At 36.4% G+C, this 24,378-nt stretch overlaps 2 protein-coding genes and 1 long non-coding RNA gene across 3 annotated transcripts in view; 2 read left to right on the forward strand and 1 right to left on the reverse strand.

Moving 5' to 3' along the window:
• The window catches only part of LOC101895174 (uncharacterized), a 350,871-nt gene that overhangs the window by 63,355 nt on the left and 263,138 nt on the right, over positions 1 to 24,378 (reverse strand). The gene's annotated exons all lie outside the window — the stretch shown is intronic.
• LOC101895519 (odorant receptor 45a-like) lies at positions 13,622 to 20,341 on the forward strand. The gene is made up of 5 exons (XM_011297765.3): positions 13,622 to 14,073; positions 14,222 to 14,402; positions 17,605 to 18,130; positions 19,818 to 19,973; positions 20,143 to 20,341. Exons 1-5 carry the CDS (start codon positions 13,758 to 13,760, stop codon positions 20,200 to 20,202), a joined length of 1,239 nt encoding a protein of 412 aa, XP_011296067.2. The 5' UTR covers positions 13,622 to 13,757; the 3' UTR covers positions 20,203 to 20,341.
• Positions 18,145 to 19,171, forward strand: LOC131803924 (uncharacterized). The gene is made up of 2 exons (XR_009342832.1): positions 18,145 to 18,626; positions 18,659 to 19,171. It is a non-coding gene; the product is annotated as an uncharacterized LOC131803924 (long non-coding RNA).

Consider the following 24,378-nt stretch of genomic DNA (forward strand, 5'->3'; position numbering starts at 1 on the left):
GTAAGGAAGGTCTACAACACCATGAGCCATGGGAGAGCTCCCATCCCATATGAAATAGATCCTACCAACTATGAACCTTATTTGAATGTGTTTCATGGCTTTAGAGTTGTCATAATTTGGAAACTATATGCAACTCTGAAACGATTTTCAAAAAATTTGATCGAGGCTTTTGTACCTCTAGCACCAAATAACATTGCCCTGCAGTCCATGATATGATTTCGAACATAATTATATTAAAAAAAAAAAAACATTTATTGGAGCAATAAATAAACCGGATCGAGTTTCACCGAATGGAAAAATTCGGTAGAATATGAGAAAATACAGGGTGAGATAAGAAAAACCTGCAACAAAGTCAAACGCCATAATTTTTACATTTTATTGAGTGAAAGCAAAGAATGTCGGAAATAGCATCAAATTTTAGAATAAGTTTAGATTTGTTCGAATTGCTCAACTTTGACACGAATTATAGCCTTCAAACGGTCAATGAAACGGTCACACCGTCTGCGCGCATGTTGCTCAGCGGTATTTTAGCCCTTTTCCGGTGAACCGCTTGCTTGAGGTGATTGACAATTTGGTATTTTTTTGTGCCAACATTGCTTTCCAAATTCTGCAGACACAAGGGATTGGTATCCGGAGATTTTGGTGGTCATTGAGCGCTGGAAATAAAGCGAGGAACCTCATTTTGTAACCATTTTTGGGTGGGGCGTGCTAAGTGTAATGGTGCTGAGTTCCGTTGGAATGTCCATAGTCTGCGGCCAAAATGTTTTGTGTGCCCAAGGCTTTGATACACCCTCCAGAATATTTTCGCGATAATATTCGGCATTTTTTATTTTGATGCCATGGTCGATTAATGCGAGCGGAGAGCGACCACCAGCTGTTATGGCGACCCACACCATCACCATGGCCGGCGCCTGCGTTCTGGTGGCTAAAGAGTTGCTTCGCTTGGCAGAAAGTGGTGATCTGCCGAATTTGTTTTTCTCCGATGAGAAAACATTCGTAGTCTAGCAGTTTGTAAACAAACAAAATGCTCGTGTTTACTTGCCAAAGAGGTCAGCTGAAAATGTGCACCTTCGGTTGGCCACCAGAACTCAAGCGCCGGCCATGGTGATGGCGTGGACCGCCATAACAGGCGATGATCGCTCTCCGCATGTATTAGTCGACCGTGGCATCAGAATAAATGCCGAATATTATCGCGAAAAAACTTTTGGAGGGTGTATTAAAGCCTTGGGCACGCAAACATTTTGGCCGCAGACCTTGGACATTCCAACAGCACTAAGACTCAGCACCATCGCACTGACAACGCGCCACCCAAGAGTGGTTACAAAATGGGGTTTCCCGCTTCATTTCCAACGCACAATGGCCACCAAAATCTCCGGATACCAATACGTTGGACCATTGTGTCTGGAGTATTTTGGAAAGCAAAGTTGGCACTAAAAAATATCGATCACCTTAAGCAAGCGCTTCGCCGAGAATGGGCCAAAATACTGCAGAACTTTGTCGAAGGTACCAGAAGGAGTGGACCGATGTATCCCTGCATCATACCAGATTCTGCGTTAAATATTGGTTTCTCACATAGGAAAGTATATATGGATCTTCCTAACTCACCGAGCTGAGTCGATCTAGCTATGTATGTCCGTCCGTCCGTCTGTTCGTCTGTCCATGTTAATTTGTAATCACTCTACAGGTCGCAATTTTCGCCGGATCTTTACCAAATTTAGAATGGAGTTGGGGCTAGGGTCAGAATATTGCTTTTTGAGATGATCGCATAATATTTAGGGGTCGAAATGGAACAAAAACTGAAAAATTTCCTGATTTTGCAAATGCAATTATAGACTAATCGACGCGGAAGTTAGCATGGGGCCGAGTTTAGGGCTGCGCAGAAGCCTTCCAGTTTTGATGGTCATCGGGTAATATTTAGTGGGTGAAATAGACCATTAAACCGCGAATATTTTTAATGCCGGCGAAATCACAAATAGACGAACAGGTCAATTCTGACCGTTACGTAGATGCCGATAGTATATATATCGGATATATATATGGCGACATATGTACAATGTGTTTATACAAAGGAAGGGGGGGGGGGGGGGAACTCATGATCCTAACGATCCTCACGAAAATTTTCACGAGGGTAGGGTTAGGCTCAGAAGGGCTAGGCCTATTATTATATATTTAGGGCTTGAAATGAACCAACAACTAAAAATGTTCCCAATTTTGGAGCCGTTATAAAGAACACAAATAGAAACCAAGGGACACGAACTCTCGCATGAGGTTCGAGTTTATGACAGCTGGTCGAACGGACCACTACTTTTGTGTGAAAAAATACCAAAATTTCGATTCTACCGAAACAATAAAAAAGCAAAAGGCAAACGTCTGGCTGTTTTTATTTATGTTGATTTTGTTGACGAATATAGCCAAACATCGTAGACAAGCAAATCCTATAGGTGTGTCTAAATTTGGAGATATATAGGGGCCTCTTGCTTTTTGAGAAGATCGCAAAATATTTGAACCAAAAACAGAAAATATGTGCTGATCACACAATTGAAGCCAATCGACATGCCTGAAAAGAGAGTTAAGAACAGGGAAGAGTTCTAATATTTTTGATGGCCATTGGATTATATTTAACTGTAAAATGGATCGCAAAAACTAACAGCATGGCGGAGTGCGTAAATATTGGGCAAATGTCCCATGTCAAAATGCTAAGGGTAATATGTAGGCAATGTTCTGTTACATAACTTTAAAAACGAAATCTCGCAAAATGATTTTTTGGCATAAGGCGGGGCTTCTAACATATTGTAGTGTTGTAGGCTATCACATGGTCGGCCGGCACGTCTTTAGCCTTTGCTTAATTGTTTAATTCTAAAATTGTTCCTGCCATTAAATATGAGCATTTGATAAGTGAAACTGAATTCTGCAACATTGTGCCTAGCCAGGAAATTCTTGTGCCTTATCGCCATAATCCAAATTTACAGGCTTCCAGCAAATACCAATGGCCCGCAGAACACTAATTACAACAGCAATTATAAACTTAGTAAAGCATAATAAGTTTCCATAAAATGCCAGCCGCTCTTACTCCAACCTCAATGGAATAAATTCTCAACAATTTTAAGCAACACTTTTCATTGTCGAAGAAAAAGCCAAATAAGTTCTTTGTTATTTACTTTTAACTGAAAAATTGAAAACAAAATAAAAAACAAATTCTCATCATCATTCACCAGGGACCAGCCACTAACTCCTAAAAGTATGCAATTGAAAATGTAAAGAAAAATATCAACAACCAGAGAGGGAGAGAGAAAACAAACTTTGGGTAATCAATTCCCCAAATTTGTTGCAAATTACAATCTCATCTCGCTCTCTAATGGCAAAACGAATTTGCTTTTGGCCACCAACCACTGACCGACCGACCGACCTTCTGTGTACATCACTCCTCGCAGAGATTAACAAAGGCATTGCGTTCTGGCCCAGATTTTTTAGAAAAGTTATTATCCCAAAAGCAACAGAAGCACCCCACCCCACCCCCCGGAATGAATGCCATCAATAAACGGTAATGGAAGAGAAAAAAAAAAAGACGAAAGAAAAGAAGAAAAATTAATAAAAAAAACATGGCTTTGTTGTATTGTTACTGTGGCCAAAGAGTACCAAAAATAAAACCTTATATTATTTTGTAGTTCAGTGAATATTCTCGATAGAAGTAATGGATATTTTTTGTTGTTGTGTAATAAATGTTTGTAATCAAAAGCAACAAAAAATATTCCGTTCAAAGGATATATTCACACAAGGGGTTTCTAAAGTCGGTGAGCTCCAGAACCTGTCCGACGAATAGAAGTTCTTTAGCAGGTATCACAAAAATATAGAAAATCTATAGGAGATTTTCGGTAGCAGGAAGGTCGTCAGGAGGTCTTCTAGGTTTAGAAAACCATTTTCTATATGTGGAGGACCGACAACAGGTTTTCTATGTTCAGAATACCGTCATGGGATCTCCTAGATTTGCAAAAACCTTTTCAATATCTGCAAGGAGGAGATCTTACATTTGAATAGGACCGTCAGGAAGAATTCTATGTTTAGAAAAGAGTTTGGAGAAATTCGATGCCTAGACCGGAAGAAAGTCTTCTAGGTTAGAAAGATCGTAAGGAGGTATTCTGTGTTTGGAAGACCTTCAGGACGTATTGTATGCATAAAGGATAATTCGGAGGTATTCTAGGTTCAGAAGACCTCAGGAAGTGTGAAGACGGTGAAGAAGACGGTCAAGAGGTATGCTATGTTTAGAATACCTTCAGGAAGCGTTCTGTGTTTGGAAGAACGTCAGGAGGTCTTCTATATATAGAAGGCCTTTAGGGGTCACTCTATGTTAAGAAGACAGCCAGGAGGTTATCTAGGTTAAGAAGAACGTCAAAAGGTCCTCCATGTTAAGAATAAGGCCAGGAAGATTTCTATGTTTTGCAGAACGTCGCGCACCTTCTGGAGGTTATCTAGGTTACGAAGACCGTCAGAAAGTCCTCCATGTTAAGAAGACCGTCAGGAGGCGTTCTGTGGTTGGTAGAACGTCAGGAGGTCTTCTATATATAGAAGGCCATTAGGGGCCACTCTATGTTAAGAATTCTATATTTTGCAGATTGTCGAGCACCATCTGGAGGCCATCTAGGTTAAGAAGGCCGTCAGAAGATCCTCCATGTTAAGAAGACCGCCAGGAGGTCTTTTATGTTTCGAAGACCCTCAAAAAGTCTTCTATATTTAGAAGACCCTAACTAGCTCTTCTATGTTTAGAAGATCGTCATGGGGTCTTCCATGTTAAGAAGACCATTAGAAGACCTTCTATAGAGAAGACCGTCAGGAGATCTTCTACATCTAGAAGATCTTCTATGCTAAGAAGACCGGCAGAAGGTCTTCTATATCTAGAAGACCAACAGATGCTATTCTATGTTTAGAAGATCATCAGAAAGTATTCTATGTTTAGAAGACCCTCTTTAGGTATTCTATGTTTAGAAGACCCTCTAGAGGTCTTCTATGTTTAGAAGACCTTCCCTGATGACCCTCATAAAGTTTTCTAGGTAAAGAAGACCGTCAGAAGGTTTTCTATGTTTAGAACATCGCTGGGAGATATTCGATGTTAAAACTACCACCTTCAGGAGCTTTTCTATGTTTGTAGACCTTCAATAGGTCTTCGTTACCTAGAAGACCGTCTGGATGTATTCAATTTTTAGAAGACCAAAAGTAGGTAGTCTATGTTTAGAAGGCCATCAGCAGCCATTCTATGCTTAAAATACCATCAGACCTTCAGAAGGTTTCCTTTACCTAGACGATTATTCGGAGGCATTCTATGATTAGAAGACCCTAAGAAGGTTCCCTTATTTTAGAGAAGGTTCCCTTATTTTAAAAGAGAGAGAGAGAAGGAGAGAAGGTGTTCCATGTTAAGTCGACCGGTAAGGAGGTCAGCCATATTTAGAAGACCCTCTGTAGGCCTTCTATGTTTGGGAGACTCTCAGAAGATCTTGCATGTTTAGAAGATCGCCAGGAAGACTTCTATGCCCAGAAGACTGTTAGGAGGAGTTCTATGTTTAGAAGAGGTTTTCTATGTTCAGAATCTTTGAAGGAGTTCGTCTATATTTAGAAGTCCTGCGGAGGTTTTCCATTTTTCGAAGATCTCTAAGATTTCTTCTGTGTTTTGTAGGCCGTCGAGAGATTATTTATTTTTTATAGACCGAGGAGGAGGTTTTCTTTGGGGAAGCCGTAGGGAGGTCTTCTCTGACGAGGACTTTTTTCTCTCTTAGCAAACCTATGTTTTGAAGATTCTGTCTTTTATGTTTGGAAAGAACGAAGATTGTGAAAAGAAGAAGACTGGTAAGAGGTCTGCTTCGAACTCTTCATAACTTCCACCACGAGCATTTTTTTTTTAATTTAAAGCCACATCGGTTTTTTTCCCTTGGTTTCTTGTAAATCCTGTAGAAGGATTTCCTGTAAATCCTGAAAGGGGGGGGGGGGGAGACACCGTAGATAGTTAATTGGTATTGCTCCGCTCCGTACTTGCTCAAAAATTCGCTGAATATTACGATGTTCTAGGTTTTTACGATGTTTGGTTTTAGGACATGGGTTTTAAGAGTTATCGTCCGCACCAATCGACCTGAGAGACAGACGGTTAGACCTCTTCCAAAATTTGGACCAAACGGACTGAGTGTATTTTGGCTTTCTTTCGATTAAGGATATTTTGTATATATCCCATATGCCATAAGGTTGAGGATATAAAATATTGGTTTCGATATTCCACCCCACAGCATACCTTCCAAGTTTTAATCATATTTCCATTACCAAATTTATAAAAAAAATTATTCTTCCGTTCCTATTATATTTTACAAAACTAATATTTACTCTCTGTTGAATTTTTTAAATAACTTTTCCATCAAAATTATTGGCCAAAAGAACAAAACAGTTCTTCGAACGGACAACCACTTTGTTGGCCATTGCGTAATTACCTCAAAAAGCGGCGAGCAATAAAATACGGTAAGAAGCTTACATTTAAAAACTAATTATTTATAAATATTTTAGGTTCCCCTCCCCCACTCTTCCCGGAAGGTTGTTTTCTTCTTCTCTAAACAAATAATGCCACGGCATCCACATTAAATGGAAAACTGCATTGAAATTGGGGAATCAAGTCGAAAAAACATCGGGTGTGGGATGTCATTACAACACAACTACAACTGGCTGCTAGCGGAAAACTAACAACAACAAAGAGACAACTGCAATTCATGGCATTTAATATCCGAAATTACGGCGTAAAGCTTTCCAGTTTCGGGTAGTGAGTTTTAATTAAATGCCATTTAATTATCAAAATAGACCATCGACATCAAAAAATATGGCATTTCCAAAAAAAAAAAAAACAAGTAAAAAAGCGGCCAGGCCGAACTTTGAATACCCTCCACCATTTGCTACAAATTTGGCATTTTTCAGAAAATTAAAATCCATTAAAAATTCTGTTAAATTCTTAAAAATACCGAACGTCGACGTGGACCTGCACACTCAACTTTTGTCATAAGTGTGCACAGACAATTTTCTGGCATAGGCTGTAGTATCCATTACGAACTTCAAATATAAAATATAAAAAAATTACGGTAAATAATGTCGCTAAAATCATCAAAATACCGAATATCGGGAGGTACCCTTAAATGGGGCCTATACGAAGACGTGGACCTGCACAGACAATTTTCTGTCATAGGCTGTAGTATTCATTGCGAACTTCAAATGCGAAATTTGAATCAATTCCGGTAAATAATGTAGCTAAAATCATCAAAATATCGAATATCGGGAGGTACCGTTATATGGGGCCTATACGAAGACGTGGACCTGCACAGACAATTTTCTGTCATTGGCATACTACCTTCTAGACTCAATTTGGTCGTATGTGCCAAATTCCATCCCATTTGGGCAAATATTAGACGTTTGGTGCACAATACAATGTAAATCGGACGAAGTTATATATGGGAGCTATACCCAAATCTGAACCGATCTCGATAAAATTTGGCAAATATATTTCTGAGCTGCATTTGATATATTTCCCCAAATATTGTTGTAACAGAGTGCATATTACGGTTGCGGAGGACAAAAATAACAAATCGGATCAACAATATATATATGGAAGCTATAGCTATATCTGAACCGATTTCGACCAAATTTGGCATACTTATTTTCAGGCCAAATTTGGGTCGACATTACACGTTTGGTGCCCAATAAAAAGCAAATCGGACAAAGATATATATGGGAGCTATATCTAAATTTTTACCGATTATCTCCAATTTCAATGGGGTTCGTCCTTGGGCCAAACAAATGTTGTTTGGAAAATTTCATCTCAATCGGATAATAAATGCCACCTGCATTTTGTTCACAAGAATACATGGACAGACAGACGGACGGACGGACTGACATGCATAAATCAACTCAGAAAGTGATTCTATGCAGATCATCAGAAGGAACTATGGGTCTTTATCGTTTACTTTTGCCTGTTACAAACAAATGCACGAAGACATAATACCCTGACCAACTTGTGGTGTAGGGTATAAAAAAAAAGAGAGAAACATCCGAAAACAAAGTTGTAACTATTTGTTGTTGTTGTTGCTGTTGCACAAAAACAAAGCTGTAATTCAGTGTTTCCAGTGAAGCTAAAATAGTTGTTCTTTGTTCGCATGAAAATGAAAATTAAATGTTAAATGAGTAAAAGATAGAAAGAGAGTGAGGGGAAAAGGAAGAGAGAGAGAGAGGGAGACAAAGAGAGAATGACAGTTACCCAGATAGACAATGAAAGGTAGTCATTTCCATTAACACCGTTGCTGCTTGGCTACCACTGAGGCAACAATGATTTTGGTATGGACCTAAGGAGAGAGGAAGGAGAGAGTTGGTTTCCTTGTTTGCAAACTGCATTCGAATGAATGAATGAATGAATGAATCTCTTTACCAAAAGTAAGACAACGAAATTCATGCAACCACCCCTCTCGCCCTTCCATCCACTCACGCTCCTCCTCTTAGTCAAGTCATTATAATAAGTTTTTCGTCAAAATAAAATGAAAAAAATTCAAACGAATTGTGAACAAATCTTGGAAAACGAAAACGGTAGCAATTTTTTTTTGTAGACAAAACAAGTAAGCAAAGGCTATAGTCGTGCGGGGCCGACCATGTGATACCTTGCAACACAATAATATGTTAGAAGCCCCTTTATGCCCTCATCCATTTTGAAAGATTTCGCTTCTGAAATTATGTCACTGAGCACTGCCCAGATATTATCGTTAGCATTTTGAACAGAGACATTTGCCCAATATTTATGCACTCCGTCGTGTTGTTAGTTGTTGTGGTCCACTTTACAGCTAAATATAATCCAATGGTCATCCATAATGATACAATTTTTCCCTTGCCCTAACTCTCTTCTCAGGCGTGTCGATTGGCTTCAATTGTGTGATGAGGAATTTTTTTCTGTTTTTGGTCCCCCTGAATATATTGCTGATTTTTTTAAAAACAATAGGCCAGAGCCTAACACTTCCCCTGTGGAAATTTTCGTGAAGATCGGATAATAACACCAACCTGTGTTTTTAGGTGAAAAAATATTACAAAATATACACTTCAATATTAGGACAAATTCAACCAAGGAAGCAAAGGCTATAGTCGTACGGGGCCGACCATGTGATACCCTACAACCCTACAATATGTTAGAAGCCCGTTTATGTCCAAATCCATTTTGGAAGATTTCGCTTTTGTAATTATGTCACGGAGAACTGCCCAGACATTACCCTTAGCAGTTTGAACAGAGGTATTTGCCCAATATTTATGCACTCCGTCGTGCTGTTAATTATTGTGGTACATTTTACAGCTAAATGACCATTAGCACCCAAAATGGTAGAATCCTTCCCTGACCTTAACTCTTCTTCTCAGGCGTATCGATTGGCTTCAATTGTGTGATGAGGAATTTTTTTCTGTTTTTGTTCCATTCCATCCCCTAACTATATTGTGGATTTCCTTTGAAAACAAAAGGTCTAGCCCCTCTGAGCCTAACTCTACCCTTTTTCGTGAGAATCGGACTATAATTGCAATCTGTATATAAAAACAAAAAATACACATTGTGTATATTTTGCTATATATATCCGATATATTTACTACCGGCATCTACGTAACGGTCAGAATTGGCCTGTTCGTCTTTTTGTGATCTCGCCGGGATAAAAAATATTCGCGGTTTAATGGAAAATTTTATATTTATTTAACACAAATGTTATGGTCTATTTCACCCACTAAATATTACCCGATGACCATCAAAACTGGAAGGCTTCTGCCCAGCCCTAAGCTCTAGCCACATGCTAACTTCCGCATCGATTGGTCTATAATTGCGACCTGTAGAGCAATCGCGAAATCAGGAAATTTTTTAGTTTTTGGTCCATTTCAACCCCTAATAATTATGCGATATCTCCAAAAGAAATTGGCTTCTATTCTGGCTCTAGCCCCACCTACATTCTAAATTTCGTGAAGATCTGCGACCTGTAGAGTGATTACAAATTAACATGGACAGACGAACGAACGGACATACATAGCTAGATCGATTCAGCTCGGCGAGATAGGAAGATACATATGCACTTTCCTATGTGGGAAAACAATATTTCGAAGTGTTACATAATTTTTGGCCCAATCAAATTTATAATACCCCCAACATTAGGTGTTGTAGGGTATAATTACTGGGAATTTTTTTTAAAAATTAGACGAAAGTTATTTCCCCCCCTCCCTTTTTAAAATTGCAATTTAAATATAAATACCATAAATTATTTCAATGAAAGTTAAACACCCAAAAGAATTTAATATTTTTCGAATAATTCAGTATTTTGAACGGAACGGAATTAGGAAAAGAAAGAAGGGAAACATCTCAGAGTTCTTTCAGTATTGGAAAACTGTGGGACGGTTGCCTAGGCTTGAGAAGAGTTGTAGAAAATTATATATAAATATATGTATAGTAGTGAAATAACTGGTTTCGAGTTTTAGAAACTTCTTTTGCACTAGGGTCTGTATTACAGCTAGGCGTGTGGTAAGGCTGGGGTTTTTGGAAATTCGTACTAAAAAAGTTACTTAGAGTACTGAAATGTACAGAAAATTAAGTATTTTGTATTGGACAAATGAAATGAGCTACCTATTTACAGGTGGAGTACAGGACAAAAGGGTTTTTGGAAATTCGAACTTTAGTGTTACGGAAAATTCTTTAATGGTACCGTTGTTGTATTATGTGAACGGATAGAGCTAAAAACTAGAAAATTGGTATGAAAATCAAGGATGATAAATAACTTTGATATCTACTATGAAGGCGGTTTTGAAAATGTGTACTACAAGTGTGCGAACTGTACTAAATGGTACTAAATCTGGAACAGCTTGGTTTGGGGTGAACGGAAAAAGCTGACATTTAGGAAATTTGTATTGCGATCTCTGTTGGTGGTAGGTTTGTGATACAAAGGTGGTTTTGGAAATGTGTACTGCAAGTGCACGAAAAGTACTAAATAGTACTATATTTGTAATTATTTGTATTGGGTAAACAGAGAGTGTTTGAAATCTGAAATTTGATACAAGAGTCGATGTTGATGTGCAGCTGGGAAATATGTCCTATAATTGTACGAAACGTACTAAATGGTACTAAATTTGGTACTGGGTGAAGGAATTGGGCTAGAATCCTCAAATTTGATATTGATGTCTCTGTTGGTATTTGGAATTGAGATGTGGAGGTGGTTTTGGAAATGTGTACTATAACTGTACGATAAGTACTAAATAGTACTAAATTTTCTTTTGATTAATGGGATGGAGATACAACTCTGAAATTCGATATTTTCATTAATGATGGTAATGTGTACTGTATTTGTACGAAAAGTACTAAAGGGTACTAAATTTGGTATAGGGTGAAGAAATAGAGCTGGAATTCTCAAATTTAATATTGAGGTCTCGGTACGAAAAGTACTAAATGGTACTAAATTAGGTATTGGGATAGTGATAAAATTCTGAAATTTGATATTAAGAATACTGATTACTATAGGGAGGTACTCTCTCCCTCCCTGTATTGGTGTTTTAAGCTGCTTTATTTCCCGATTTTTTTTTCAATTTTGGATTTGAATATTGCAATGGCTTATGACAAAAGTTGTCTACGCAGGTCCACTTCGTCGTTTAGACCGTAATATGATTTTCAAGATTCTAACAGAATTTTTAAAGGATTTCCAAATGGTGGAGGGTTATGGGGAGGCTATACCAAAATGTTAACCTGCACAGACAATACTAGGCTGTATTATCCATTTCGAACTTTAAATACCAAATTTGAAGCAATTCCGGTATATAATGTCGGTAAAATCATCAAAATACTGAATATCGGAAGATACCGTTATATGGGGGCTATACCGAAACATGGACCTACATGAACCATTTTTAATACCAAAAGTCCTACAAACATTGTATACATTTGAGTAAAATGTTATAAATTTTTCGTTCGGAAGCTAGAGTGATTTCCACAGACAGACATCGCTAAGTAGAGAAAGAATTTTATGCCGATCAAGAATATATATATATATATATATATATATATATATATATATATATATATATATATATATATATATATATATATAAACTTATAAACACATGTTTCATATAAACACCAGTTCAAAGAGACCATACCAAGCTCAAACCTCCCCCCACCACCACTTTCCATTTGGTATTGAATTACTGAGAAATCAATTCACTACATTTTCATACAATAGGTGTGGACTTCCTGCATCTGACTGCAATTATTTCCACACACACACACACACAATTTACCCCAATTAATTACTACTTATGTTGTTGGGGTTTCATTACAAATTTACACCGCCATTACAGGTGTTAAATGGCTTAACAATGGCATTCTGCTTGCCATCGAAGACAGATTTAATTACCAATCTATTTGAATATGACAGCTATGGTCTTTAATTAAGGACATTGCAAATGTCAGAGACGGGATTTGGGTAGATTTTCAGTGAATTATGAAAAAGGTCAAGGGGCCTTTGTTTATCCGAAAAATTAAGCAATTTTGGAGTGATAAAATTTGAAATAAAACCAAGAGCAACACCTGTGGGGCTCTTCAGAGAAGTTGGCATTTGTGAAAAATCCGTTCTGTTTATAAAAGAATTCTAAGAGTTCTTTGAACAGAGTTGTAAGTATTTCCCCCATAGCTAAATAGTTATATGGTAAAGCCCTCCCGAAATTCGGTATTTTTATGATTTTAGCGACATCGTCCACTGGAATTTGGTAATTGAAGTTCGTAATGGACACTACAGCCTATGACTGAATGTATGTCTGTGCTGGTTCATGTCTTCGTATAGCCCCCTTATATCTGTCCATACCAATATTCGGTATTTTGATGATTTTAGGTAATTATTTACCGGAATTGTTTCACATTTGGTATTTGAAGTTCGTAATCCATACTACAGACTATGGAAGAAAATTTTCTGTGCCGGCCCACGTCTTCGTATTGCCCTCATATATCTGCCCTTCCCGATATTCGGCATTTTGATGAGTTTAGTTAATTATTCATCGGAATTGTTGTTGTTTAGAATTTGGTATTTCAAGTTCGCAAGGCATATTACAGCCTATGACAGAAAATTGTCTGTGCAGATCCACGTCTGTGTGTAGCCCTCATATAACGGTACCTCCCGATATTCGGTATTTTTATGATAATAGCGACTTTATTCATCGGAATTGTTTCAAATTTGCCCTTCTCCATATTCGGCAATTTAATGATTTTAGGCAATTATTGATCGGAATTGGCATTGAATTTCGTAATGGATACTACAGCCTATGACGGAAAATTTTTTGTGCAGGCCCACGTCTATGTATAGCCCTCATATAACGGTACTCCATATTCAATACTCTGACGATTTGAGCGACATTATTCACCGTTTTTTTTCAAGTTTTGTATTTGAATGTTGTTATGGCTTATGACAAAAGTTACCTATGCAGGTGCACTTCGTCATATAGACTCTAATATAACAAGTCTAGCATTGGTCTAGTTATCACAAGGCCTTTATATGTTATCACAAACATCAGCCCTGCCATTGTCTGCCCCATAAAGTGTGCAACTATTTAAGGCCGCGCCTATTAAAGCAGCACCGCTCAAAAGTACTTTATTTCACATTCGATTAACACTCAGCCGCTGAAGTTTATTTAAAAGCCTTTTTGGGGATACAAAAAGAGAAACCAAGAAAAAAAGTTCCGTTGAAATAAAATCCCAAATAATGACCAGAATACTAAAGCGCTACTTTCGCCTGCAACGTTTCATTTTTTCCGGCCTTGGTTTGGACATTGCTGCCACACCGGAAAAAATGGTCAAGCGGCCATGGTTGATGATGACCCCCCTGGTCATGTCCATACTCCTGTGCATTGCCAACGGCCACTATGTGCTGGACAATGCCAGCGATTATTTGGAGGCCACCGATTCGTTGACCCTACTCTGTCAGTCGTTAATCTCTGTGTGGAAAGTTATTATGGTCATATGGAAGCGTAAGGAATTTGCCAATATGATTGCCCGTATCGAACGTTTAAATGTAAAGGGTAAGAGGCAATAAATTTGCAATTCGTTTATTTGAAAATTTATTGAAAGATCTACGCACTTACGCGCGAAAAATTGCAAATTGAGCTGGCATTAAATGTTATTTTCATCTATTTGGTCCTCTCTCTCTCTTTCTCCTTTCCCTGCCAGCCGAGGGCGAAGAATTGAAAATCGTACGCCGAGAAAATACTCGAGATATTATTTTTTCAACAACGTATTTTGTGCTGGTACTGCTAACGGGCGCCTGGAGCCTGCTGGTGCCCATATATTTTGCGGTGCACGTCTACGTGACCACCGGTGAAGTGGATTTACCCGTGCCCCATAAAGCAACGTAAGTGTAAATCGAGGAATGAGAATCACAAATTGCTTAAAATATCGATATAAATTGTAGGAAATATATTAAAGTGAGTATTAATGAGTGTATGCCAGGGCGTATGAGCAATATCATGGTGAATTGCTTATTATACGCCATCCATTAAAAAGTTTGAGCATTAAAGAAAAGATTTTTCGAAGCTCTTCTTTTAAGCAAAGTTTGGCACAGGGGGAAAAGGATCTCTCCCATTCCTCACAAAAAAAAAAAAAAAAAAATAACAAAAACGAAAAATAAAAATAAAATATTAAAGGCCTTCCAATCATTGAAAAGTTGTAATAGGTCCTATGTTCTGGCGTTATCTGTTAAGATCCTCCTTAAAAGAGTTTTGAGAGATATTTTTTCCATACAGGGTCTGCGTTGAGCTAGAGCGAGCCCATCATAAATCTTCCGGCAACACCATTAAGCGTTTATACGAAAAATTTTCGACAGGTAAGGCTTTTTCTAATCCGAAGAGGCCATATAAAAGTCGACCAAGGCGATCGGCCGAGAATATCGCTGCCGTACGAGCCAGTGTTGAGAGGTCCCCAAGAACATCCCAAAAACGCCGTTCTCAGCAGTTGGGCATGGCTCGGTCCACTTTACAACGGATTATTTGCATTGATTTGCATTTGTTCCCATACAAAACTCAATTGACGCAAAGAATGTTGCCTGCGGACAAGCCTCGTCGATTGGAATGGGCCCAACGGCCCGTCGAATATGGGCAACCCTGTAGATCGCCTCTTAGAGTTCAAGAGACAATCTTCTTGGGAAGGTAATTTGGATCTCCTATATCTATATCTATATCTACGGGTGCGTATGTTATATATTTTTTAAATCATACGCACAGGAGCACCACTGGAGAAGGTAATTTGGATCTCTTCTATAAATAGAAATACCTTGGAAGACCCTTTCAAGCTCATTTAAAAGCAGAAAATTTTCGAAAGACATTTAAAACTCCTTTATAGGCAGAGGAGTCTTTATAGCTTTCTCTCTTAGCAGAATATCTTATAGAGTTCGTCTACAGATAAAAGACAGATAAAAAAGCTCTTCTAAAGGTGGAATATCTTCAAAAGTGTTTCAACATATCAGCTTCCATGGCCGGAAGTTCTTTAAAGCTCTTCTACAAAATGAAGGCTTTTGAAAGCTATTTTCTAGTTAGAAGTCCTATTACAGCCCCATCCTTCCTTCTCGCCCATTCATAGGAAACCGTTAAAATCTCAACTCTAGATACAATACTTTTTTATAGTTCTTCTACATAAATAAGACCACTTAAAGCTGTGCTATGTATGGAAGAACTTCCAAAGCTTTTGAAGGTATAAAACACATTTAAAAGCTCTTCTATAGAGATATCACTTTTTATTGCTTTTCTTTAGATAGAAGACTTCTTAAAACTCTTTTATACATAAAATATATAAAAGAGTTATTCCTTAGTTAAACGAGCTCTAAAACCTTTTTTATTTCTATTTGAAATCATCTTAAAAGCTTTTCACTGTCTAGAATACTTTTAAAAGGTCTCCTGTAAATACATGGTTCTCAAAAGCTTTACTAAAGATAGAAAATATGTCTTAAAGCTCTTTTATAGAAATGAAACTTTAAAAGCTCTTCTATAGATAGACGATCTTTAAAAGCTTTTGTACACATAGATAGAAGCTCTTGTATAGATAGAAGGCCTTTTAAAGCTCTTCCATAGGCAGAAGGACTCTGAAAGCTCTTCTATAGACTGAAGGACTTTGAAAGCTCTTCTATAGACAAAAGCTCTTTTATAGATATAAGAGCTTAGAAAGTTTTTCTATAGACAGAAGTGCGTCGAAAGCTCTTCTATGGATAGAAGGCCTTCTAAAGCTCTTCTATGGAAGAAGACCTTCCAAAGCTCTTTTATGGATAGAAGACCTTCTAAAGCTCTTCTATGGATAGAAGACCTTCTCAGAAGGAGAGACCAGAAGGGCTCTGAAAGCTCTTCTATAGACAAAAGCTCTTTTAAAGATATAAGAGCTTCGAAAGTTCTTCTATAGACAGAAGTGCGTCGAAAGCTCTTCTATGGATAGAAGGCCTTATAAAGCTCTTCTATGGAAGAAGACCTTCTAAAGCTCTTCTATGGATAGAAGACCTTCTAAAGCTCTTCTATGGATAGAAGACCTTCTCTGAAGGAGAGACCAGAAGGGCTCTGAAAGCTCTTCTATAGACAAAAGCTCTTTTATAGATATAAGAGCTTCGAAAGTTTTTCTATAGACAGAAACGCTACTAAAGCTCTTCTATAGACAGAAGTGCGTCGAAAGCTCTTCTATGGATAGAAGGCCTTCTACCGCTCTTTTTAGATAAAGACATTTAAAAGTGCTTCTACAAATAGAAATCCTTTGAAAATTCCTTTATTTATAGAAGAACTAAAGCTCCTCTCACGATGTAAGTCTTCTTAAAGCTGTTCTATATAGCAGATATCAACTTTAGAAACCTATTCTACAGCGGACAGGTCTGTAAGAATTCTTCCAATAATGGAAGACCTTTAAAAACTCTTCCTTAAGCTCTTCCTCTGTGGGTCTTAATGCTTTTAGTAGCTCTTCATTGTATAGTAGAGCAATAGAATCCAAAATGATTCTGAAGTTTTTTTTACGTGTAGTAGTGTTTCTGAATCCCTTCTAGGGACCAAAGAGATTTTAAATCCCTTTTACATTTGGAGGAGCTTTCATGGTCTGTCTGTTAATAGCAATCTTCTTAACATCCTTCGCAACCTATGTCTGCGTTAACTAACTTTTGCCGCTTTTCTATGAAGATAAGGCCATTTAAAAGTTGTTTTCTCCGTGGAATACATATTGTGGACTTAAAACTCCTCCCACTGCTATTTATTTTTTTTTGTGCTGATGTTGTGAATTCCCTTTTAAGTCTCTTTCTGGTTGTTTGTCTTTTTTGTTACAATGTAATCACATAATTTGTTTGCCCTCTATGACATCCGTTCTGTTATTGACCGACCTTATGATAATTGTTAACATTTTCTATTATTTCCGTCCTTGTTACGAATGTGTGCGGGTGAACTCATGACTTCCTTTCAATGTTTGCCGACCCTTTTCCGGAGGACCGGTTTCCGTTTCCTCTCTTTCAATTTGGGACTGGTTACATGAATCGTTGTCGTTGATTGTTTTTTTTTTCGTTTTGTTTTTAAACTGCGATTTTTTCCTTTCGTTGCCAGCTACTTTTGGAATCATGAACACGTTAAAGGCTATTCGCTGGTTTACATTTGGGACGTTTTCATCATCTACTTCATAGCCTGTTCGGCTGTCAGCACCGAGAGCATGTTCTCATGGCTGGTGTGCAATATCATTGCCCAGTTTCGTATTCTAATGCATCGTTTGGAGGTGGCCTCGCGTCAGGTGATGTCCACGCGGCCAATGACAGCCTCACATCATGTCGACGATGATGACGATAATCCCCTGATGGGTGAATTGGATCCGCAGGCAGGCATGGTGGATGCAATTATTGCCTGTGTGAAATTCCATCGTCGTACCTTACGGCTGACACAGGAGCTAAATAGTCTCTATGGAGCCATCATATTTGTTAAGTTTATTGTTTCCGGAACGCAGATTTGCTGTTTGGCCTTTCATTTGGTGCGCGGCAATAATTCGCTGTTTAATGTGGCCTATTTGTGTATGTTTCTGTCGGCGGCAGCCTTGCAGTTGATATTGTACTGCTACAATGGGCAGAGGTTGAAGGATGAGGTAGGTATTGACTTTAAGAAGATTTTATGTGTGTGAATTGTAGAAATTTGAGGAAATGGTTTGAATGATTGGCAGTAGGGTTGAGTTCACGGGTGCGTATGCTGTATATAATTGATGGAAATGTTAATCATACGTCCGAAAGCACATTTTTTCTTTTGATTTTTATAAAATTTTGTCTCTCTAATTTTTTTAATGGTTTAAAATTTTGTTTTCTTTTTTCGGTCCATGGGTCCGTATGATAATTATACCCTCAGCCATATGGCTAGTTATACCCTCAGCCATATGGCTCGAGAGAGTATATATCAATTGAACTAGGTCTCTGTGGACCAAGGTCTCTTTGGACCAAATCCGACCAAGGTCTCTTTGAACCAAATGGTTTAAAATGTTGTTTTCTTTTTTTCGGTCCATGGGTCCGTATGATAATTATACCCTCAGCCATATGGCTAGTTATACCCTCAGCCATATGGCTCGAGAGAGTATATATCATTTGACCTAGGTCTCTTTGGACCAAGGACTCTTTGGACCAAGGTCTCTTTGGACCAAATCCGTGTCAGGACATTTGGAGTCGATCTAGCGATGTCCGTCCGTCCGCCTGTCTGTCTGGTGCGCACGATAACTCTCGAAGGGAGTATCGCATAAGGTCCAAACTTGGTGCATCGTAATATTTTTGTCAAACTTAGATAGAGTTCGGTGATGGGCAACATCGGTCCACTCCGTTTGGTACCTCCCCCACAAAAGGTCGAAATTTTCAAAAAATATATTTTCTGCACAGAAAGAGAAAGGGTGATCCGATTTTGCTCGAATATTGCGAATCCTAATATTTGCATCAGTGCTAGATCAAGTGAAAAAATGAACAATAGCGGTCCACTCCATCAAGTACCTCCCCCACAAAGGGTCAAAATTTTGAATAATTAAAACTCTCATAAAATGTAAAGTAAGAGCCCGATTGTCTTCAAATTTTACACATCCCAATATTTTTATTAACCCAAGATCTGGTGTTGAGATGGGATATATCAGTCTACCCCTTTTAGTACCTCCCCCCACAAAAGGTCGAAATTTTCAAAAAATATATTTTCGGCACAGAAAGAAAAGCAATAATCCGATTTTGTTCTAACTTTGCAAAACCTAATATTTGCCTTAGTTCTCGGTCAGGTGAAAAAATGGATAATATCGCCCCACTCCATCAAGTGCTTCCCCCACAAAGGGTCAAAATTTTGAATAATTATAACTTATAAAATTTGATGTGAGAATCCGATTGTCTTAAAATTTCACACATCCCAATATTTTTGAAAACATAAGATGTGGTGCTAAGATGGATTATATGGGTCCACTCCTTCTGGTACCTCTCCCACCAAGGGTCGAAATTTTGAATATCCATTAAGTTCATAAAACGTGAAATTAAAATCCGATTCCATTTAGACTTGGCACATCTGATTATTTCCATCAACATATGGTCTGTGATAAAACGGTAGAAATCGGACCATTCCTTTTCGAAGATTCTGAGACCCTGATATAACCATAGGGGCGCATGATAAATATTTGTTTAATCATACGCACTGGAGCACCAATTTTCTTTAAATTCTATCAAGCTTTTTATCCCAATCTGAAGATTTAATTTTTAAATTTCCACAATTTTCAATTTTACATGAACTTTTCGTTCCACTCCCCCTTCCCCCCCGCATTTCAGAGTCTATTGGTGACAACAAAAATCTACTCGATTTTCCCCTGGTCCAAGATGCCCGTCTCCACCCAACGTATGCTGCTGATACCCATGATACGTGCCCAGCAATTTAGTGAACTGCGTGGCGTATTCTTTACTGTCGATTTGAGTCTGTATTTGTGGGTAAGTTGGTCTCTTCGTACTGGGAGAATATTCATGGTTATTGCCATGGCATTTGCATATTTTGTAAATATTTTTAAAAACACTTAAAACAATGTTTGTTTTTCTTGTGTTATTCCATTTTCTTTTTTTTTGTTTTCCTTTTCTTTTTTTTGGTATTGCATTCTTGCAGGTCTTTAGAACTGCTGGCTCCTTGATTGCTGCTTTAAAAACATTGGAGGAAAAAGAATAAGGGTTCTCCAAAAAAGACACGAAGATATGCTCAAGACAAGTGGTAGCAATTGCAAATTCAAGTATTTTATGAACATGGAATTTTATTAAATGTTCTTTGTTTCAGTTTAAACGAAATAAAAATGGAATTTAGTAGTTAATTTATATGAGTTTTTTATGGTCTTAGAAAAAAGGGAGAAATTATTTGTTATAGGGTTGCGGATAAGTGACGTCATTAATCATACGCCACCAAGTCCCAACAGTTTTTATGACAATTTTTGCAAAACAAGTTAATGAATTTTTTTTTAAACGGATGAAGGACCACCATTTCCTTTTTAAAAGAGTTTTTTTTTTTCTAGGATCAAAAGACCAACAAAAGTGGATAAAAAACTGCATTTCAGGACACTCAGGCAAGACGACGTAGATTTGTAAAGAATATTTCCAAAAACAAAAAACTAATTTTTAAAGAATATTTTCCAACGATCAAAATGGATTTTTAAAGAATATTTTTCTGAGGACTAAAGGACCACCAAACGTTAATTTTTAGAGTAATAGTTTTCGAGAATTCTTAGAGAAACAGTTTTCGAGAATTTTTAGGCCAGCAATCGTGGATTTTTAAGAAGTTTTTTTTTTTTTCAAGGGCCACAAACGTGGATTTTCAAAAAATTTTTCAAGGACCCTAAGGTTAACAAGCGAGGAGTTTTAAAGAAGACCAATAAACGTAGATTTGTACAGTTTATTTCCCAAGGACTAATGATTTTTATGAAATATTTTTCTGAGGCCTAAAAGACCACCAAAAGTGGATTTTTGTAGACTATTTTTTCAAGGACCCTAAGGCTACCAAAGGTGAATTTTTAACGAATATTTGTCCAAGGAACCTAAGAACCACTAAACGCGGAGTGTTAAAGAATATTTTGGACCAAAAGGCCGAAAACTTCGATTTTCAAAGAATATTTTTTAGAGGACTAAAGGACCGACAAACGTGGATTTCTAAAGATTTTAAGACGTGAATCTTAAAAGATTTTTTTAAAGGATCAAACGTGGATCTTTATAAATTTTTTTCAAAGGATCAAACGTGAATCTTAAAAGAATTTTTTAAAGGATCAAACGTTGATCTTTAATAATATTTTTTTCGAAGAATCAAACGTGTATATTTAATAATTTTTTTCAAAGGATCAAACGTGGATATTTAAAGAAATGTTTTCAAAGGATCAAAATTTTATCTTTAAAGAAATGTTTTCAAAGGATCAAACGAGGACCTCTAACGATTTTTTTTCAAAGGATCAAATGTGGGTCTTTAAAGAAATTATTTCAAAGGATCAAATGTGGATCTTTAAAGATTTTTTTCCAAAGGATCAAACGTGTACATTTAAAATTTTTTTTTCAAATGATCAAACGTGGATCTTTAAAGAATTTTTTTCAAAAGAAAACATGGATCTTTAAAAATTGTTTTTAAGGAGAAAAGACCTAAATACGTTGATTTTTAAAGAAATGTTTTTAATGAATTAACACATGGATATTTAAATAATTTTTTTTTAAGGACCAAAGAACTAAAAATGTGGATCTTGAAAAAAAAAAATCCAAGGACCAAAGGACCGAAAAACTTGGATCTTTAAAAATTTTTTTCAGGGGCAAGAGGACCTTAAGTGTGGATCTTTAAATATGTTTTTTAAGGACAGAAAGACCTAAAAAGGTGGAACTTTAAAGAAAAATTTAACAGGGACCAAAGGACCTAAAAACGTGGATCTTTAAATATGTTTTTTAAGGACATAAGGACCTTCAAGAATTTTTTTTCCAAGGACCGAATGACCTAAAAACGTGGAACTTTAAAGAATTTTTTCCAAGGACCAAAGTGTCTATAAACGTGGATATTTTCCAAGGTAAAAAAGACCTAAAACGTGAATCATTAACATTTTTTTTCAAGGACAAAAGGACATAAAATCGTGGATCTTTAATCAAAATTTTACCAAGGACAAGAGAATCTAAAAACGTGGACTTTTAAAGACATGTTTTTCCAGGGACCAAAAACGAGGATTTCTAAAGAATTTTTTTTTCCAAGGATCAAAAACGTGGATTTGTAAGGAATATTTCTCCAGAAGCTAAAATATCACAGAACATGCATTCAAAAGTTTTTTAAGGACCACAGGACTACTAACGTGGATTTTTAAAGAATATTTTTTCTAGGACTAAATGGACCACTAAACAAGGATTTTTAAGAAATATTTTTTCAAGGATCAAAGGATCTTCAATTTTGGATTTTTAAGGAATAATTTTTCGAGGATCGTATGTTTGTCCTTGAAAATAATTCCTTAAAAATCCACAATTCATCAATCTTTTGATCTTTAAAAAAAATATTTTTTCAAAACATTTTTCGAGGACCTTCATGCCAATCAAAGTGGGTTTTCAAGGAATACTTTTCAAGAACCCCCTTCTTTTAACGAATATTTTCCAGGGACCAATGAAACGTGGATTGTTAAAGAATAATTTTCCTAGGACCAAAACAACAACAAACGTGTATATTTAAATAATATTTATCAAAGGACCAAATAAAGTGGATTAATAAAAAATATTTTTCAATGACCAAAAATGTGGAATTTTAAAGAAGGACCAAAAAAACAACAAACGTTGATTTTTAAAATAAAATATTCAAGGAACAAAAAAAAAAAAAAAAATAAAGTGGATTTTTAAAGAATATTTTTCAAGGGCCAAATAAGTGGATTTTTAAATAATATTTTTCCATAGACCCAAACACGAGGATGTTTAAAAAATATTTACTTAAGGACCAAATAAAGTGAATTTCTTAAGAATATTTATCCATGGACCAAAACAACGTTGACTGAAAAATAATATTTTTCCAAGGACCAAAATACCTTGATTTTTAAAGAATATTTTTCCATAGACTGAAACACTAGGATGTTTAAAAATTAATTTTCCAGGATAAAAAAAAACAACAAACGTGGATGTTTAAGAAATATTTGCACAAGGACCAAATAAAGTGGCTTATTAAAGAATATTTTCCCAGGACCAAATAAAGTGCATTTTTAAAGAATATTTTTCCAAGGATCAAAAAAAAAAAACATACGTGGATGTTTAAAAAAATATTTACTCAAGGACCAAATAAAGTGAATTTTTTGAGAATATTTTTCCAAAGATCAAAAAAGTGGACTTTTAAGAATATTTTTTTTAACAAACGTGGATATTAAAGAAAAATACCCAAGGAACAAAAAAAAGAATGGATTTTTAATGAATATTTTTTCAAGGACCGAAACACGTGTACTTTTACAAAATATTTTTCCAAGGACCCAAACACGAGGATGTTGGAATAATATTTTTCCAAGGACCAAATAAAGAGGATTTTTAAAGAATATTATTCTAAGGACCAAAACAACAACAAACGTGGACGTTTAAGAAAAATTTGCACAAGGACCCAATAAAGTGGCTTATTAAAGAATATTTTCCCAGGACCAAATAAAGTGAATTTTAGAGAATATTTTTCAGAGGATCAAAAAAAAAAAAAAAACAAAACACCAAATAAAATAAATTTCTTAAGAATATTTATCCAAACGCCAAAAAAGTGGATTTTTAGAGAATTTTTTTCCAAAGACCAAAAAAAGTTTTAAAAGTGTATTTTTCCAAGGACCAAAAAAAATATTTTCAAGGACCAAACGCAGATTTTTAAAGAATATTTTTCCAAAGATCAGAGGACTTTTAACGATTTTCAAATGCTAAATATGATTTTTCCATGGACCAACGGACCATAAAATGTGGACTTTTGAACATTATTTTTTAATACTTTATTCTACCTGACCTAGATTTGTCAAGTACAACCAATAGATGATTTTTAAATAATTTTTAAAGGACCAAAGGATCATCAATCATGAATTTAGGAAGGAAATTTTTTAAATTAAAAAAGTGGTTTTTAGAGAAGACCAAAAAAAGTTGACTTTTAAAATTTTTTTTTCCAAGGACCAAAAAAATATTTTCCAGGACCAAACGCAGATTTTTAAAGAATATTTTTCCAAAGATCAGAGCTCCTTGAACGATTTATTTTTAAGTGCCAAAGATGATTTGTCCATGGACCAAAGGACCTTGAAATGTGGACTTTTGAACACCATTTTTTAATACTTTATTCTACCAGACCTAGATTTGTCAAGTACAACCAATAGATGATTTTTAAATAAGTTTTAAAGGACCAAAC

The sequence above is a fragment of the Musca domestica genome, unplaced genomic scaffold (assembly GCF_030504385.1).
Source record: "Musca domestica strain aabys unplaced genomic scaffold, Musca_domestica.polishedcontigs.V.1.1 35, whole genome shotgun sequence".
In the NCBI taxonomy this organism is placed as follows: Eukaryota; Metazoa; Arthropoda; class Insecta; order Diptera; family Muscidae; genus Musca; species Musca domestica.